An 18,130-nucleotide genomic window follows, 5' to 3' on the forward strand; every position below is an offset into this window, starting at 1 on the left:
TTCTGATTTTCTGTTTCTGTTGATGGTTTCATTGACTTTCAAGTCTTGAGACATGGTACTTCCATTCTAAAGCCATTCCCATTCAGGCCTGCTAGCTTGACTCCCTCACCTTTATTTCTTTGTTTCTAGTGTTTGTCTTTTTCCCTTGCTCTTTATCTTCTCTTTAGCTGTTTAAGTTTCTCTCATTCTTATCTCAGATTAATCTTTCTTGCTCAGTACTTTGAAGAACTTTCTGTTACTTGGTGAATGAAATTCAGACTTCTCAACTTAGCATATGAGGTCTTTTATATCCTGGTCCTAGTTTATCTTTCTTTTCTTGTTCGCTGATTGATCTCAGTTGCCCCTCACAGTTAATTTGTCTGAATTTTTGCTCTTATTGTATTTTCTTGGATTTTCCTTTTGTGTCATCTTCTCATGCATAAGTTCTCCAGATTCTGAAAACTCCCCAACAACAGTCACCTTCATTAGTTAGTACCAGTCATCCTCTGATTCAAAGTAATTTTGTCTTTTTCCACATTCATGTTCTTTAGTTTTGAAAAGGATAAATAAGTAATAATTTTGCATCTTATCACTGTGACATTAAGGACTTATTTTGCCCATCTTGTAGACTGTAAGACTGTTCCAGGGAAATCTCTGTTTCATCTTTGTCCATAGCTCTGAGCACAGTGCTTTACGCATATTAGATAGCTAATAAATTTTTTCAAATTAAAGAATACATATTAAAAATGTCTTAAATTCCCAGTAATTGCCAGTGTGTAACATAGTAGAAATTCAAAAATAATAATAAGTTTCTTGAGGCACCTGGGTGGCTCAGCTGGTTAAACGTCTGACTCTTGATTTCAGCTCAGGTCATGATCTCACGGTTGTGCGATTTGAGCCCTCACATCGAGCTCTGCACTGATCATGGAGCCTGCTTAGGGTTCTCTGTCTCCTTTTCTCTCTGCCCATCCACCCCCCCACTCCCCGCACTTTTTCTTTCTCGCAAAATAACACATTTAAAAAAAAGTTTCGGGGCGCCTGGGTGGCGCAGTCGGTTAAGCGTCCGACTTCAGCCAGGTCACGATCTCGCGGTCCGTGAGTTCGAGCCCCGCGTCAGGCTCTGGGCTGATGGCTCGGAGCCTGGAGCCTGTTTCAGATTCTGTGTCTCCCTCTCTCTCTGCCCCTCCCCCGTTCATGCTCTGTCTCTCTCTGTCCCAAAAATAAATAAAAAACGTTGAAAAAAAAAAAATTTAAAAAAAAAGTTTCTTGATTTTTATTCCTCATCTTTCCTACATACACATATGTATTTCCTACATACACAAATATTTCCTGCATACATACATGAAAATAAGGTAACAAGGTAAGCAAGAGGAAACTAATAGAGTGTTAAATTTGTATATATGATTTAATTTGTCATAAAAATCATGAAAAGAGTCCAATGAAATATTTCTTTTTTGAAGACTTTCATTTGATTCGATTTTTAAGCAAAATCAGCTGTTACTTAGCCTCACACTGATTTGTGTTATAATTTTTTTTTTTTCCTAATGGGGAAAGTTTGACTCTTGTATTTATAAAAGCACACTTAATAAGACATTAGAGTTTTAAGATCATACCTTTAGAGGAGAAATTATATTTCCCAAAGATTAAAAGTAGTACTTTGAACTCTGAAGTTAACATATGGTATTAAATTATCCTGAGGGATGATAAAAAAACTAAAGGTGAACAAGGAACATAAGTGCTAGAAGAGAAACTCTAGCAATAAAAATACCTGCTTGAGGGGCGTCTGGGTGGCTCAGTCAGTTAAGCATCCGACTTTGGCTCAGGTCTTGATCTCACGGTTCATGAGTTCGAGCCCCGCGTCAGGTTCTGTGCTGACAGTTCAGAGCCTGGAACGAACTAACAAACCGTTCTTGAGTAGTTAGAATCCCTTAGGAGATTGTGAACATATGGAAATCATACATTTTGACCGTGACAAAATGTTTATCATTTAATAATAAAGTATTTGTCAGAGGTTAGCCATAGAATGTGTTATTTGTATGCAATGTTGTGGACAGGGATAATGCTATCAAGAGAAGGTAAGGCCTAAATATTCTTGCATGCAGTGAAAGGTCAGAGATCATCAGCACCTTATGTAATTGGGAGGATTAGAAAATTGTAGGTGTCAGAGTCTGAGACCCTATCTATACAAGTTCCATACCACTTGCTAGTGTGGAGCTGTTGGCATGGTATTGAATCTTGTGCTCAACTCTGTTAGCTGTTATGTGTCAGAATTAAATAATTCTGTTCTCAGTTGTGAACATGTAATGAATTTTCCTAATTCTCTTAAGTTTCTTAAATTGTGAATTTCAGTTAAGTGAAGGATGCCTTCTGCCTATAGGTGAAAATATTTCCAACACATTGACTGAATCTTAGGTATATTCCTGTGTTTTAAATAATAATTTAATCTAGAACGTACTGTTTATAGATAAGGAAATTGAGACCAAGTGAGGTTAGTGATTTACCAATATCACATAGGTAGTAAGTGATAAACATAGAACTAAATTGGTCCTTTATTATTATTATTTTTGTAGTTCTATATGGCCCCCCTTTGTTTAATTACAGGTACTTGTACATTTCTTAATTTGGTTTCAAGGATTCTCTTGTTCTTTGGAGGGTTAATTTTCTTACAGTTCTTTCAGAGACTCACGTTACTTAACATTGTTCTGGCTGAAACAACTGTAGTTACTTTTTGGTGTTTCCTGCCATTTAGGAACTTGCACTGTGATGTGACCTTCTATTAAACTTGTTCTATACTGATTACACCATTAGGAATTGGATCTTAGAATGGAAATCAAAATCTGGAGGCTTGAAAGTATGATTGGATCTTAATGACAGAATACAGTAAAGTTTACTAAAGATATGTTATCTATTATCAACTTAACATTTTGTATTTTAGGTGGAAATAGAGAAGCTGAAAAAAGCAGTCCTGTCTTCTTGAAATGGCATGGGCCCATGTTCTTAATGTTCCAGGGATTCAGAAGCAACACTATGAACTTCACCTGACTTGTTACTTAAAAATAACAAATGCTGATATCCTGATAAATATGAGTATTTGAACTATAATCTGTAGAAAAGTAGGGAGAGGGTGGATTTTTTTTATATATATTTTGTTTTGCCAATATGAAAAAAAGAGGCCTTAATTCTTATGTGCTGGAATTGCAAACTTTTTTTTTTTTTTAGTTTGCTTGAAAATACTACTGAATCTGTATAAAAAGGAAAGTTCACAATCGTTTTTTTATTGAAACTTGTAGTATTATTTTTAAAGAGATCTATACTATAAATATGGGGATATCTTTACAAATAATCTGTAAAATATACTATTTGAGAGGGACAAATTAGCTTTATAGTAACTATAGCCACTACTTTTCCCATAATATGTAAGGGATATAAACTTTGTATATATATTTTTTTTACTTTTAGCTTCTTACCCAGGATACACTGTTGTGCCTGTTTGTTTGCAGTGCTGTTTATACTCTGGGTGATGAAATAGGAGTTTCCTAGCTATAAACCAGATTACTCACCCATGCATATAGTAATAACTAATGAAATAATCAAAATAATTTCAACTTTTAGAATATTTTATATTGCTTGCACTATAGGATTCATAAAAGGAATTTAGTTAAAATGTATTGGATTGTTAACTATATTTGGGAAAATATGAGCTATATTTTAAAAAATCATTAGGTCTAAGGAACTAAAAATGTCAATTTAACCCTTAACTTGTGCCTAGAAACTACAGCACATATAATATGCAAACACCAGCCTTACTGCTGTACTTTCCTGCTTATTTTACAGGCTCAGATATTACTCATTTCATGATCTTGTGATTTACTTCTTCATGCTCCTCCCTCTGATTTTTAATACTGATAACACAAGGAGAACAAAACTAAGAACATTCAGAACTTCAGTGTGAGGTTTCATACTTTGACAAATTGTCATCATGTAAATGCTCAGGTTTTACAATGTGTAATTTACCTAAAAGACCAAACTAACTGGTGGAGATAGTTTAGGCTGTCATTTATAAAGGTACCAACTTTATAAAGAGTGTTAATATATTATTATTATATTAAGCTGTAGCAGTACAGCTTATTTAAAACCAAATGTAGTTGACCATATTCAAAATGCATTTTGAATGCAAGATGGATGAATTGGTAGTTTCTTCAGAGTCACTTATGAACAGCTGAATGTTTTAAAATGTTACGTCTGGAGGTAATAGGTCTTAAAATATGTGGGTTCATATTAAAAATAGAAAAATTGACTTTTCATTTGCAAAACAAATTGATTTTCAGCTTTATTACACAACAAACACTTTGAGATTTTGAATACCACCTATCATGCTTCCATTTTGTGTTATTTTAAACCACCAAACCAAGATTTTCCCTTTAAGTTTTAATTTTATATACTGAAATCTTGTGTTAAATGAAATTTTGCCATGTTGTCTCATATGAAAGAAAACTGAAGTAGAAAATAATAGAAATTCCAGTAATTACTTAATGTTAAAATCACAACTTACATTAGTGCTTTTGGGGAAACCTGATTGTGCATTGATTGTTCATTGAGTATGTACATTTTAACTCTTTGAAGTCCTTGGGCTTTTCTGATGCGGTCACTACTGAACAAAATTGTTTACTCCTGTTCTAATGTCTTTAAATGACTTGTCAAATGAATGATTTCCTTCTTGCTAAAAAAAATAGATTTTATTTTCTTTTAATGAAAGTCCTTAGGTAGAAATAAAAACACTGTATCCTAGAAATCATTCTCCAGCTTTCTGACTGGAAAATCTATTAAGTGACCCCTCCTCACCCTAATAATGGGCTGAAGGAAGTTTCCAGTAGATTTCAGGTCACCCTTAAAGCTTTTCTTGGTCATTTTCTCACTAGTGCGTAAAATGAAGATGGTCATGAATGCCGAAATACATTTAGAGTATTTGCTTTGTATACTCCTCAGTCAGAATAGAAAATTAAAATACTGTGTCTCTTTTAGAAAATTATTGTGTCTCTATTTTATTGCCATTGACCAAATAGTAAAGAAAAGAAAGCCAAACTCAAAGGGAAAAAATGATTACTTCAGTCTAGCAATTTACCAGTGTTCGCTCTTGTTATGGGGATTTTAGTATTTTTATTCATAAAGTTCATATCACAAAATGGTATGTAATGATAATAGCCTTTATTTGGCAATAAATCATTGTTTTTCCTGAGTGAGTATAAATGACAGACTAGAGATAAACAGCATGGAGTCTGTCATTGCCAAATTATTAGTGAATGTATTTTTCAGGTTTGCTATTTGAAGCGCATAATACTACTAATTTTCCTACTTGTATTTCAATATTAGGAGTATTGTGTGTGTGTGTGCTTGTGTGTGACCACTAAACTTTAGTGGTTTGGTCTTACTATAAAGCTGTTACCTCTTCACAAAATTTAAGTCTGAAGATAGGAAGAGAGAACGGGCCTCATCGAACAGAGGGTTCTCTTTTTTATGCTTCTTACTGTGATCACAGAAAAAAAAAAAAAAACCCAAGTGCTCTCTTGATTTGTTGGTAAATGTTTTATGCTTGCATTTAAACTTGAAATGTATGAACAGAATGAGACAATCAGTTAAAATCAGAAATGAGAAGCGTTAAAAATTTAATGGCCTTGTTTTGCTGTAGCAATAAAATGACCAAGTGCAATGACTTGATTTAATAAAATCATCTTTTAAAAGTTGCTGCTATGAATATTTTTAGCCATAAAATTTTACCCTTGTTTTAGCCTGACTTGCCTTCAGTAACTATAATGTAATGCAGTTGGTGTTGTGGTATTCTAACATTCCAAAAAAATAAAAATAATATATATGTGGGGAAACTCAAAATAGTATACTTCACTGACTTGTTTACAGGTGCTGTAAAAAAGCATGCTACTCCCTCAAAGAGAAAGACAATAAAGAATAGTATTGCCAGTTGTGTCGGTCTTTATTGGTTATTTTTCATTAACATCAGCATATGTTTATTGCACAATATGATGGAAATTCTATTAGGTTGAGCTTTCCAATACAAGAAACCATGCAAATGGTAAAATGGAAGCCTTAGAAGTTCTGGACCTATTTGACTTTTACTGAATCTTTGTGGTTCTGTTTTTCCCCTGAAACTGTGAGATAGTAATTTCTACCTCACAGGTTTATTGGGAAAATTTGAAATGATTTATCTAAAGTATGTTAGAGAATACTTGGCATTGAGTAGATTAAAAAAAAAAAAAAGTGGAAGCTTGTATTGTACTCTCCTCAACAGCATTTAACAGTGATATGTATGATGAAAATTAGACAGCTAAGATTAAAAGAAAGGAGGCATAGTACTTACCCATCCTCTGCTGTTTTGGAGTCCAGCATCCCTTTTTCTTGGGGAAAGATAACTCCTTACATTTGCATTATATTGAAATGAAACTGCTCCCATCCTACAGATTCTGCCTTCCTGACCACCAGGGAGGTGATTGACCCAAGGGAGAGTACTTTGCCCAAATTGAATTACTGACTCATAGACAGATTTTTAAAATTCGGAATTTTTTTTTTTTTCTTTTTTTTGAAACAAGAAGCACTGCTCTCTTAGTTAAGTCTGTTATCTGGAAAAAGCTGATTTGAAAGAACAAATCTTAATAGACCATAAAGAGAAAGAAACAATCCAGAAGGATTTTAAAGCATTCTAGTCCCAGCTATCCATCCACTGCTGGATTCCTTAAGCATAAATTTGCTCATACATGTTTTTGGTCTTCTGAACTCATAACTGGAAGTCCTGGTAAAAATAAAAAAAGAAGAGTCCTGAAGACATCAAGGCCGATGTCCTCTTGCTGAAAATACACCACGCACATGACTCTAGCTTTTTAGAATCCGCTGGAAGATTTGAATCCTCGAAAAGGAGTAAGACACCACGATGAAGTCCTATAGAAAAAAACTGTGGCAAGTCATTTCAGTTAAAATTTTAGTTTGAAAACTACATGCTTCTTACTGGCCTTTATAAACACTGGGTATAAATTAAGCTTTACAAGCACAGGATGATGAAGTTTTGGATTACAGAATTTTATTTTTTTTTAATTTTTTGGATAATAGAATTTTTGTATTTGAAGGGACATTGAAGGGGTTGGACAATCCGATGCCTGTGCATATGGTTTTATATGAAGACACAATTGCACATTTAGTCTTATTCTAGGAAATAAATGCAGAGAGCAGTTTAGTTTAACTGAAATGGATCTATTTGGTGTTATTACTTACCAATTAAGATTTAGAGAGTAGACTGGGCCTTGATGTTAAAATTTGTTTTTGAATCCTAACCACTATTCCTTTTCTTTTGTGACTAACACCTTTATTGTGAATATGCTTGTTGTATATAGGAAAATAAATTTAGAAATAGGTATCAATATTTTTTGTATAGAGCCAATAATCTTTTCTATCACAGAAGGTGTTGTGGTTTTCATTTTGCAACTATTGGGTGGTATTCTTTCCTATCGAATTGCAAGTGGTTTTTATTAGCCACATTTCAGTTCCTAAAAAAGATGTGTGAATAAAGTCATTAAAAGTAAAACTCATTTTTTAAGTGTACTGAGTAACTTAAGTCTTCAATAAGGAAATCACTTTTTAACATTTCATGGTATATAATGTGTTTTTAGTAATATTCCTCAAACATTAACTGAACAGAATGCAAATACAATATATGACAGAGTAATGACATTTTTATTCATCTCCCTTGAAACTGAAAACAAGTAGGTTGAAAATTAGATTTAATAGATTAAAAAAGAGATGTAAAATAAAAAGTCACTCTCCAATAAGGAAACCATCACAATTTATAATAAATTACCTCCCAGGGGTGCCTGGGACTTAAGCAGCTGACTTTGGCTCAGGTCATGATCTTGCAGTTCAAGAGTTCCAGCCCCACATGGGGCTCTGTGCTGACAGCTCAGAGCCTGGAGCCTGCTTTAGATTCTGTGTCCCCCTCCCCAACTTGCTGTCTCTGTCTCTCCCAAACAATAAAAATAAACATTAGAAAACAAAAACAAAAAACCTCCCAAATGGTTTGAGATTTGAAAAAGGAGGAGGGACAGCGTGAAATCTGACATACATAAGCCTCCACAGACCTTGTGTCCGACGCAGATTCCTCTGAAATATTTATCTGATTATCTTAGGCCCAAATCCGATACAGCAGAATGGCAGCAGAAAGAAGCCAACTAACTACAACTATTAATTTGAAGGCTGAAAACCAGGGGGAGGGAGACGTGCTCTTAGGAAAGAAAACAGCCCTGATGAGAGGGTGTTTTACGTAACAGACCGAATTAACGTTGTGGTTCTCTCCCTTGCGCTCCTCCCGGTGCTAGTCAGCAAGTCCCTGACGCCATTCAACGGTGAGTAATCAGACACACCACACACAAGTGCCTTTTTATTTAATAAATTTTTTTTTCTTTTTTTTTTTTTTCAACGCTTTTATTTTATTTTTTTTTATTTTTGGGACAGAGAGAGACAGAGCATGAACGGGGGAGGGGCAGAGAGAGAGGGAGACACAGAATCGGAAGCAGGCTCCAGGCTCCGAGCCATCAGCCCAGAGCCCGACGCGGGGCTCGAACTCACGGACCGCGAGATCGAGACCTGGCTGAAGTCGGACGCTTAACCGACTGCGCCACCCAGGCGCCCCCACAAGTGCCTTTTTAGATGCATGTGCTATATTCAAATGTGTAAAACAAATGGTCCTAAAACACAGGCTTGATCATGCAAGTAGAAATCCCGGTGTCCCAGGGAGAAAATGGAGTAAGTTGGAGAACACCAAGACCCATTTTTGTTGTTCTGGAACTTTAGGATAATGAATATTGACCCAAAAAGAAATCAATATTTTTAACTGGCTAATCATACCATAAATAAATAGGATATGTAATTAAAGCTCTACCACTAAGAAAGGCAGCAAAGCCAAAGTGAAATCATAGCTGTTTTAACTGCTTTAAATTACAGCTTTAGAAAATGGAAAATTCCTCAATTCATTTTATTAATCCAACATAACTTTAAGCCTGATCACCATGACCAATCTCACTTGGAAAGATTCGTTATCAGGTAATGTATCTATCTTCATGCATTGTATGAAGTGAGTGAAAAGGGCAAGGATCATGCTGACAGGCAGGGCAGGGCCAAGCATTTACTGGGAGTGTGGCTGCAGAGAATATGGCCGTTAGATACCACTGCCTTGATTCACGGAAACAGCAACAGTTCTACCCACGATAGCATTCATACCATCAGTGCAGATGTCAACAGCGAAAAAAGCAACTAGCATTTTAGTATTATTTTGAAAGTTCTGACCTCCTGGACCACACTTTAAGTACTGCTGACCTAAAATTACCTGGTGTTGTCCCTGGCCTCTGGTACTTCATCAGTAAGTGTTTAGTGGATGAATCGATAAATGAATGACAAAGAGGATGTGGCCTCTCTTCTCTCCCCATGTCTTTCCCCTCTCCTCCTGCCTTTTCTGTCTTTGACTATTCAAGGATTCAAGTTGAAATAGCTTCTCAGGACTAACCACTATCATGCCAATTGATATAAAATAACCATGCTTCCAAGGCTTGTCCACACTGGGCTCTTGAAATGCTTTTAACACATTTTGTACTTGGCTTTTGGTGGTCCATTTAACACCCTAAGGGTAATAGCAAACTTATCTTTACTATAAAAATAGGCATCATGTCAAATACTAATAGCTAATGTTTGTGTTGTGCTTACCATGTTCCAAGCACTGTTGCAAGTGACATCTTTACCTATCTATCTCAACAATTTTATGTGATAGGTACTATTGTCCTTCACAAATGAGGAAACAGGCTTGAGAGGTTAAGCAACTTGGCCAAGGGTGCTCAGTTAACAAGGGATGGAGGTAAACTCAGACAGGTTTCGAAGCCTGTGCTCTTGACGGTGTGCTAGCCCTACATAGATAATGTATAGGAAGGAAGGAGCCTGAATTGAGAAATTCTTCTATTTTTAGTTCATTCTTTGTAATCCTTTGAGTATCAAATTTTTCAATCAGACTATGATCCCATAGTCCGTTTAGATTTCTCTGTGTGACACGGTAACACATAAGATTATAGGGAAGATTCTTGGTTTCTTAGTGTACATCTTTGCAAACTTCAGTGATTTTCATGGCTTTTCAGCAGACGTGGGGAAGGAAAAAATCCTACTTAGCTTTCATAAAGAGATGCCCACTAGATGGCAGCCTAATAAAGCTCAGCTTCTTTTGTGTCTTGAGTAAACCACTCAGACTTGTAGAAGCTGCAAATGAAATCCTTGGGCTCCAGCCCACTGAATTCATGTAGAAGTGGGGCCCAGCACCACACTTTCTTGGCCTAGCCACTTCTGCTGGGTTCCACAAGATGGAGTGAAAGGACCTGAGGCCTTGGAATCTTGAGAGATCGGGCTTTGAAAACGGGCTTTAAAAATTAGTAGCTGTGTGAACATGGCCAATCACTCAAATCTCGTCTCTTCCCTGATCTCTTAGGAGACTTAAAAAAGAAATTACTGCTAAAACAGCCTCATAGACTCCAAGAAGGGAGAGGAAGGGGGCTCTGAGTGCTTTGTATTTGTTTTTCGCCTGCGAGAACGACCCTATCACAACAGCAGCAACAAAACCTCTTTCTCTTGTTTGTCGTTCCTGTTGGATGTTGGTACCATGAAGGCTCCAGGTCCCAGGTTGCTATAGGGGGTCTTCAGCCTTTCTCACACATGTGATTTGTCACTGTCAGCCCCTGCTTCTTGGGAGCTGCTCCCGTATCTCCATTTGGTCCTGCAATGTGTACCCGTACCCACCAGGCCAAAGGGAACAAATCTCCATGGTCACTTCTGTAACAAGCTCACAAAATCGTGAGCGTGTGCTGTGGGCTTCGTGAAGACCCCGGAGGCCTAGTATAATTGCCATAAAGTTGGAGTCTGGCACGACAGCCCGGAGCAGGTGGTCGATGGAGGCTCCGTGGTGCCGTGACTGTGCCTGAAAATGCAAATCTATTTTCAGCTCAAATTCTAAGCCTAAAATGACTTCTCTCTCCAAAAAAGAATGAAAATGTTCATTTCATGGTGCTGACGTGACTACAGGGTCACAGAAGCAGAGAACAATAGCACCGCAGAAAGGACATGGTCAGGAGGGTGCAGGAGGGCAGAGCTGAGAGAACATCACATAGCCCCTAACACTAACCAGTAGAAGAACAGCCAGCCATCGGCAGTGTGCTTCCGGGAGAAGAAAGCTTCCACGAATATCAGGCGGGAAACAAAGGTCCAAGGCTTAGATGGTCATTTTGAGCAAGTGACAAAACTAGAGGTTATCTATGATGCTTAACAGTGATAAAGGTTCCGGAGTGTGACAAAAACAACGTGGGACACAAAAGTATTCAGATGTAGAAAGCCATTTCCTTAACCTCACCAAGAATGTCACCTGCCCCATCTTGGGAGGGAAGGAAATGAAGAATGAAATAAAATAAGGTGTGTTTACCTTCTGGCATGTGTCAATGTACGTGTAGTGCAAAAATGCTTTGTGCTTATTGATTTCATCTTGATCTAAAAAGCCCTTGCTCCTGCTGATGGTAGGAGAAAAGACAAAATTTGTCATTCAAAGGCAACAAATCCTCTATGGCTTACATTACTAAATATATAAAGTAGTAATGAAAGTTCTTCTCAAGCTGTTTACCCCGACCCAAGAGCCTTTGTTCTTAGTGTGGTGTCTGTGTTGAGGGGAATTAGATACATCTTCTTGGCAGCAGGAGGAAACAAGACCTCAGGTCTGTGCTCTGTCCTTTGAGCCATCATTGTCCATCCCCTCCCCTCCCAGGGCAGTATCTTCACTGATCCCGTGTCCACTGAGGTGCTGCTCGTCCTGGCTAGTTTCTCATGGCATCGCACTGATCATGCGCTTGGTTCCCACCAAAATCTCCGGTAATGAGTCTCTGAACGTTGCCTCATCCCATGCCAATTTTCTAACAGTTCTCGAAGCTTCCCCTAACTATGGCATCCACAGATTTCCAGGTAAAGTTATACCCAGGCAGGGGAAAACAGATGGTCACGTAACATTTGTCTTACTACACGCTTTCCTTTCCTTCTACTATTTGTATCTTGACTCAACATTAAGCAACATGCTGGGCGCCTCGGGAGACCCCTTTGGTTAGTTTGAAACTCCCTGTGACATGTTGAGGGAAATAGGGCTTTCATCCTTGTTCTTGGGTCTCCTCAAGTGTAGCTGTGTATTTCTGAGCCCCTTGCTTCCCTCTGCCCTTTCCTTCCCAGGTGAGTGTAGACCTGAGAAGATACTTAATCTCATCTCCTTGCCCTGCTCTTGCTCTCTCTTCCGGGCCCCTCCTGTCCCAGAAGCAGAAGGGCTCTGTAGTCAATCCCGTGGCTTCCGGGATCACCACAAACTCAAACTAGTGGCATAAGCAACAGAAGGTACTGTCTTACGTGCTGGAGATCAGAAGTCTTACTGGGCTAAATCAAGGTGTTGACAGGGCCAGGTTGGTTTCTGGAGGCTCTGGGGGAGTAATTCCTTCCCCACCCTTTCTAATTTCCACAGGCTGCCCACGCTTCTTGACTCCAGACTCCCTTTCTCTGTCTTCATAGCCAGCAATGTTTTGGGGGGGCGGGGGCTCACATTGCATCTCTCCACCCTTTTGTGTGGTCACATCTCCCTCTGACCCTGACCCTTCCATCTCCTTCTTCCACTTCCAAGAGGCTTTGTGATTGCATTGGGCTCACCTGGATAATCCAGGCCAACCTCCCCCTCGCAAGGTCCTAACGTAATCACATCTGCAAAATCCTGTTTGCCACACAAGGGGATGTATTCACAGGCGGACATCTATGGTGTGGGGAAGAGACCCCATTATTCTGCCTGCCACAGGCTCTCTGCTTCCTGTCAGACTGAAATGTTCCTATAACCCAGCCTCCTCCTCTCTGCGCTAAGGCATTCGCCCTTCTCTTCTTTTTGGAGCAGCTGGAAAGGCCTCAGGGGAACGATTCAGTTCGCACGTGAGAGAAAAATATGTTTCTAGGGGATGTATTTCAAAAAGCCATCCCCAGAGCTTGAGCAGTGAGTTGCTCACAGAGTTCAGCCAGACTCGAGACTGCAGGGTGCTGTACAAATCCCTTGGTACAAAAACAACATGGAACAGAACAAAGAACCCTTTACGTGCTGTTTCACGTATAACAGACAGCTGGACTGGCTGGACACCACTTTTCTCGAGACCCCCAGGAGCTCCTCCCCCGGTACACCCCCAGCACTCTGGTGCCCCAAGTGGGAAGTTCGAGGTAAGTGGAAACTGTCATGGTGTTACCACTTTTGAAACTTTTGTTGTCGTTACGTTGCTTGGTTTTACACACTTTCCTCTTTTGCGTCTCCCTATGCCCTTTACTTTACGGTGTGGCCTGATGGCCTCTGGGGCCGCAGGTAAATGGGGGGGCGGCCTTCAGAGCAAGAGGCGGAGCCTGTGGGCCCCACGCACACCCGAGCCGCTGCCGCCTGGATGTCACGTGCCACAGCGCGGTCCTTGGACGCCCTCAGGGGGCGCCGCGTCCTTCAGGGCGCTTTTCCCTCCCGCCCCTTCTGTCTCCAGGACAAGGTGAGTCCGCGTAGACTCTGTGACTTCTGGGGCACTCTTGACACCCGCGGGCTGCAAAGCAACTTTGCAGCTACGGGCTGACCCTTTTGGGTGACAGCTTCCTATTGCTGACCACCCCCCCCTCCCCTGCCGCCCTTCTGACAGATGTGGAAGCTTCTCGAATTCTCTAGATTAAAACCCTCCGTACCCGGAATACCAAGAACTGCTTGTAGTTTTCGGAGCTGAATTCCGACTGGGGAAAGTTTTTGTTTTGCACCTTTTTAAACTTAGAAAATATATGCATTGTAAAAACTTGGAAAATATGAGAGTCTAAAAAATTTCCCACAAGCCCAGGTACCAGGAAAGAGAGAACAATTACAAATATTTTAACTTTTTAAAAATAGTTGCCCATGTCCGGGGGGATATATTTTTGGATATTTTATTACTTGACATTTTGTTATTTTTTTTCCCCACATCATTAATATTGCTCAAAACATGAATTTACATGTTGTGTGTTATTCCATCATATGGTTATACTATATAATATAAGGCTGTGATAAACCTTCTTTTACGTGAATATTTGGATATATCTCTTTAAAAAGACCTAGGGACACCTGGGTGGCTCAGTTGATTAAGTGTCCGACTTTGGCTCAGGTCATGATCTTGTAGTCTGTGAGTTTGGCCCCACGTTGGGCTCTGCGTTGATACCTTGGAGCCTCGAACCTGCTTCAGATTCTGTGTCTCCCTCTCTCTTTGCCCCTCCCCCCGCTCGTGCTCGTGCATGCGCAAGTTCTCTCTCTCTCTCTTTCTCTCAAAAATAAACATTAAAAAAAATTTTTTTTAAAAAGACCTAGAAGTGGCATTACCAGCTTAGTTAATGGTATAAACACGTTTAATGCTTTTAATGTATGTGGCCAGAGTCCTTTAAATGAGTTGTACCAATTTATACTCCCTACATCTCTCTTAACAGCATCACTCTGAATGGGCTCCAAGTGGGCTGAGACCCTATCCCGAGTTTACCCTTGGTAATAAACTCTATGGTAGCTATAGCTGGAGATGACATTAATACAAACCCATTAATACATGCCCAGGGTGAAGGAGAGAGGAGAGCGAGGCTAGAGAAGATCTAATGAGAGAATGTTAAGTTCATTCATGCTCTGCTCTAGTCGAACCCCCTCCGGACCCTGGTGCATTGCCCCCCATGAGGCTTTTCCATCTCAGGGGAGCTTTTTTTCTTATTAGGATGAGCTCTTTATCATGCAACATTGAGTTCCTAAGGCTAATAGTCTGCTAGAACCCCTGCCTTTCCGTTCCACTAGATCTGTAAGAAGGCAGATTAGCTTCACAAGCTGGTGCATAGAACTCCGATGCCTGATCTTTAAAGCACATCCCAGTGTGATTTGTACTTTTCCAGCTTTTTTCTTCTGTTTTGCTCTTCTGTTTTACTTGCCCCTACAAGGCAAGTATGCTCCAAGCTTACACCGAAGCAGCACCAGTGGTGGAAGAGATAGTGGTAACAAGGGTAGTAATTGAAGCAGTAGGGGTCGTAGTAAAGATAGCAAACACATATAACGACTTGTGAAATGCCAGGTACTCTTTGAATTGATTTTAGGGGCGCCTGGGTGTCTCAGTCATTGAGCGTCCTACCTAGGCTCAGGTCATGATCTCGCGGTTTGATAGTTCAAGCCCCAAATGGGGCTCCCTGCTGTCAGGGAAGAGCCTGCTTTGGATCCTCTGCCCTTCGCGCACTATCCCGTGCCCCCCCCCCCCCCCCCCCGCCTCTCTCTGCCCCTCCCTGGCTTGCGGTCTCTCAAAAATAAATAAAACATTAAAAAAATTACTGAAGTGATTTTAAATGGATTCACTCAAGCAATCCTATGAGGCAGGTAATATTATCAAATCCCGTTTGGGGCTGCATGTAAAACAAACAAACAAACTGAGGTGCAGTGTAAGTTTTTCTCATAATGGTCACAAATCAGGAGGCAGTCAGCCCAGAACTTGTGCAGAATGCTCAAGGAAGTCGTGAAGAACCACAGCTTCTCCTGTTTCTGTTCTGCCATCCTTAGCCTGTGGCTTTCATTGTTAATTTTACAACATAGGTATTGCGTCTGAATCCCAGGTAGAAAGGGGGAATACCTGCTTTCATGTGCCTGCTGAGTCTGTCCCCCTTCCCGGCACCGCCCCCCCCCCCTTCACTTTCTTTTAGTACAAAAGAACAGGAAATTTTCCTAGAGCATCACGCAGTGGCTTCAGTTAACATCTCATTGACCAGAACTTGGTCACATCCGCAGCCCTAGTGGCAAGGGTCTGTTGGAATGTGTGTATTCTAACAGAGCACACGGCGACTCTGAAAAAGATCAGAGCTTGTTAGTAAGGAAAAGGGAGTATAAATATTGGGTAGACAGATAGGAGTCTGCCACACCCCCATTTACAGATGAGAAAACCTTGGAAAGGAAAGATTAAATAATTGGCCAAGTTCACATAGCTGGTTGGTGATGGAGTAGGCATAAATGTGCCTTTTAGAGAATCAAGCCCGGGTGCCGTGGGTCTGTACGCTTTGAGAATCCCTCAACAGTTCTTTTGCCTCAGAAGAACGCACTCATGCACACATACGATTTTCATATATTCAAGGGCTTGGTGTGTCTTTACAGCCTATTTTATTAGATACTATTTGGGGACCCCCCCGGACACCTCTCTGGCACTAAATTGAATTAATAAGAACTAAGACTTTTTCTTGTAAAGTTTTGTAAGACAGGAGCTACAGACAATGCAAGGGGCAAAGGATAGATTGCATTTCAGTGTTTTTATTCGCGACTGAGTAGGTTTTCTTCTACTCTTGAACTAGGAGGTAGGGGTTGAGGTCTGCATTCTAACCTGCCCTTGTGTTCACCATCTCAGGGATCTTGAGTAGATTTTATCACACCTCTGGATCTGTTTCTTCAAGTGAAAAATTAGAAACTTGAATTGTAAGGGCTGTTAAAACTCTAACGTATGCAGGTTAAAAGTGGAGTGTTTAGTATTACCCTTTGTTGCCCTTGATGCCACCTATATGAACTGTTGGGTGTAACTCTTCTTCAGAGTTACCGTTGTTTAATCTCAGGGAGGGTTTCTGTAATCCACAAGTCGGCAGTGTCTACCCATGAGTCCAGCAGCCCCTGAAAAGGCAGGGAAGCAGAGGCTTCTGGAAGCCTTCTGCTGAGCCCCAGACCCACTGGACCCCAAGCAAGACCAGCAGCATCTACACTACACTCGATGAAGGCATTGCAAGATACATCTGGAAGTGAACCAGAACTGGAGCCGCCATTAAATATTACACAATACAGGAAATCAGCTGACAGAACCAGTCTTTTAAAAAGGAAAGCAAGGAGGGGGCCGGGAGGTGAACTGATGAATACAACGAAAAGGAAAAGTATCCCCCCATGGGAGTCATTCACCATTACAGTCCCTTCCAGCAACCTGACTCGTCAAGTTAGCCAGTGATGGTTAATTTTGTGGTAGATGATGACACTGTAAGAGAAAAATAATAGGATCTCCTACTGATCAAATTTGAGCCTAAAAGCCTATTTAGTGGTTAAGATGGTAAATGAGGTTATTGACCACTTAAACAATGGAGTTGAAGAACAGTGAGGGGTGGGCGAAGAACTGGGAATGAATGCAAATTAAATTTGTGAGGGTGAGCTTTAGAACTTGACAAATAAGCTTTCCTGATGGCTGAGATTTCAAACCAAGTACTTTCCTGTGTGAAACAATATTGGAACTAAACATTCTTTCCTGTCCCAGTGTGAAATAACACTCACACAAATAAGCAAAAATAGCCCAGGTACTTGCTCTCCAGGAAATATTTTCTCCTGGAAGATAAGCTCCGAACCGCATAGAATAGCTCAGTATCGACCGCAGCAGCTTGTTCATCAAGACTTGCTGGAGACCTCTGCTGTGTCGTTCCCACCCAGCCAAACCTTTATAGTGTAGACTGCCCAATCCCAGCCAGTTCTCCAGTTTTCGAGGCCTGAAAACCCTATAGATATCCTCGCTTAACTTCCCTCTTCAGAAACCAACTAAATCTACCAAGCTGGTATACTCTGACTACATACAACAGTGAGACTGTGAGTCTCACTTTGTTCAGCTTTGATCAGCTTTGTTCAGCTGATCACTTTGATCAGCTTTGTTCGAGCAATACATTGGTAGTCATTTGGGCAGTTGACATGTCTAAAGTGAAGTGTTGCTCTCCTGTATGAAACTTTACTGTATAGTGTCAGAAATGAGGCCAACTGTATCATACCAAATGACCTTGAAATTTTGAATATTGGGTTAAATGTCGAGATCTCTTTGGATTCTTCCAGGATCTTGGAAATCCTTGAATTTTTTTCACCCTTGGAAATTCGAAGAGCTTACAGAAACTGTATTTCCCATATCCGTCTTGTGGCAACTCTTACCCTTCTCCCTTCTACCCTCTCCTTTACCCCCAGAAGGCAGAAGAAGGTGACCAGAGACTGATAGGATTTGAAGCAGTGTTCTTTCGAGGATGGCTGAAGTAATGGTGGGTATTAAATGCATTC

The 18,130-nt window shown here is 40.1% G+C and overlaps 1 protein-coding gene across 1 annotated transcript in view; it reads left to right on the forward strand.

The window, feature by feature from the left end:
- CD2AP (CD2 associated protein) overlaps positions 1-5,952 on the forward strand; it is a 141,112-nt gene extending 135,160 nt beyond the window's left edge. The window contains exon 18 of the mRNA XM_049653778.1: positions 2,915-5,952. Coding sequence (XP_049509735.1) covers positions 2,915-2,956 — 42 coding nt within the window. The 3' untranslated portion in view covers positions 2,957-5,952. The remainder of the gene's footprint in view (positions 1-2,914) is intronic.
- Positions 5,953-18,130: the final 12,178 nt, after the last annotated feature.

The sequence above is a fragment of the Panthera uncia genome, assembly GCF_023721935.1.
Source record: "Panthera uncia isolate 11264 chromosome B2 unlocalized genomic scaffold, Puncia_PCG_1.0 HiC_scaffold_24, whole genome shotgun sequence".
NCBI lineage: Eukaryota > Metazoa > Chordata > Mammalia > Carnivora > Felidae > Panthera > Panthera uncia.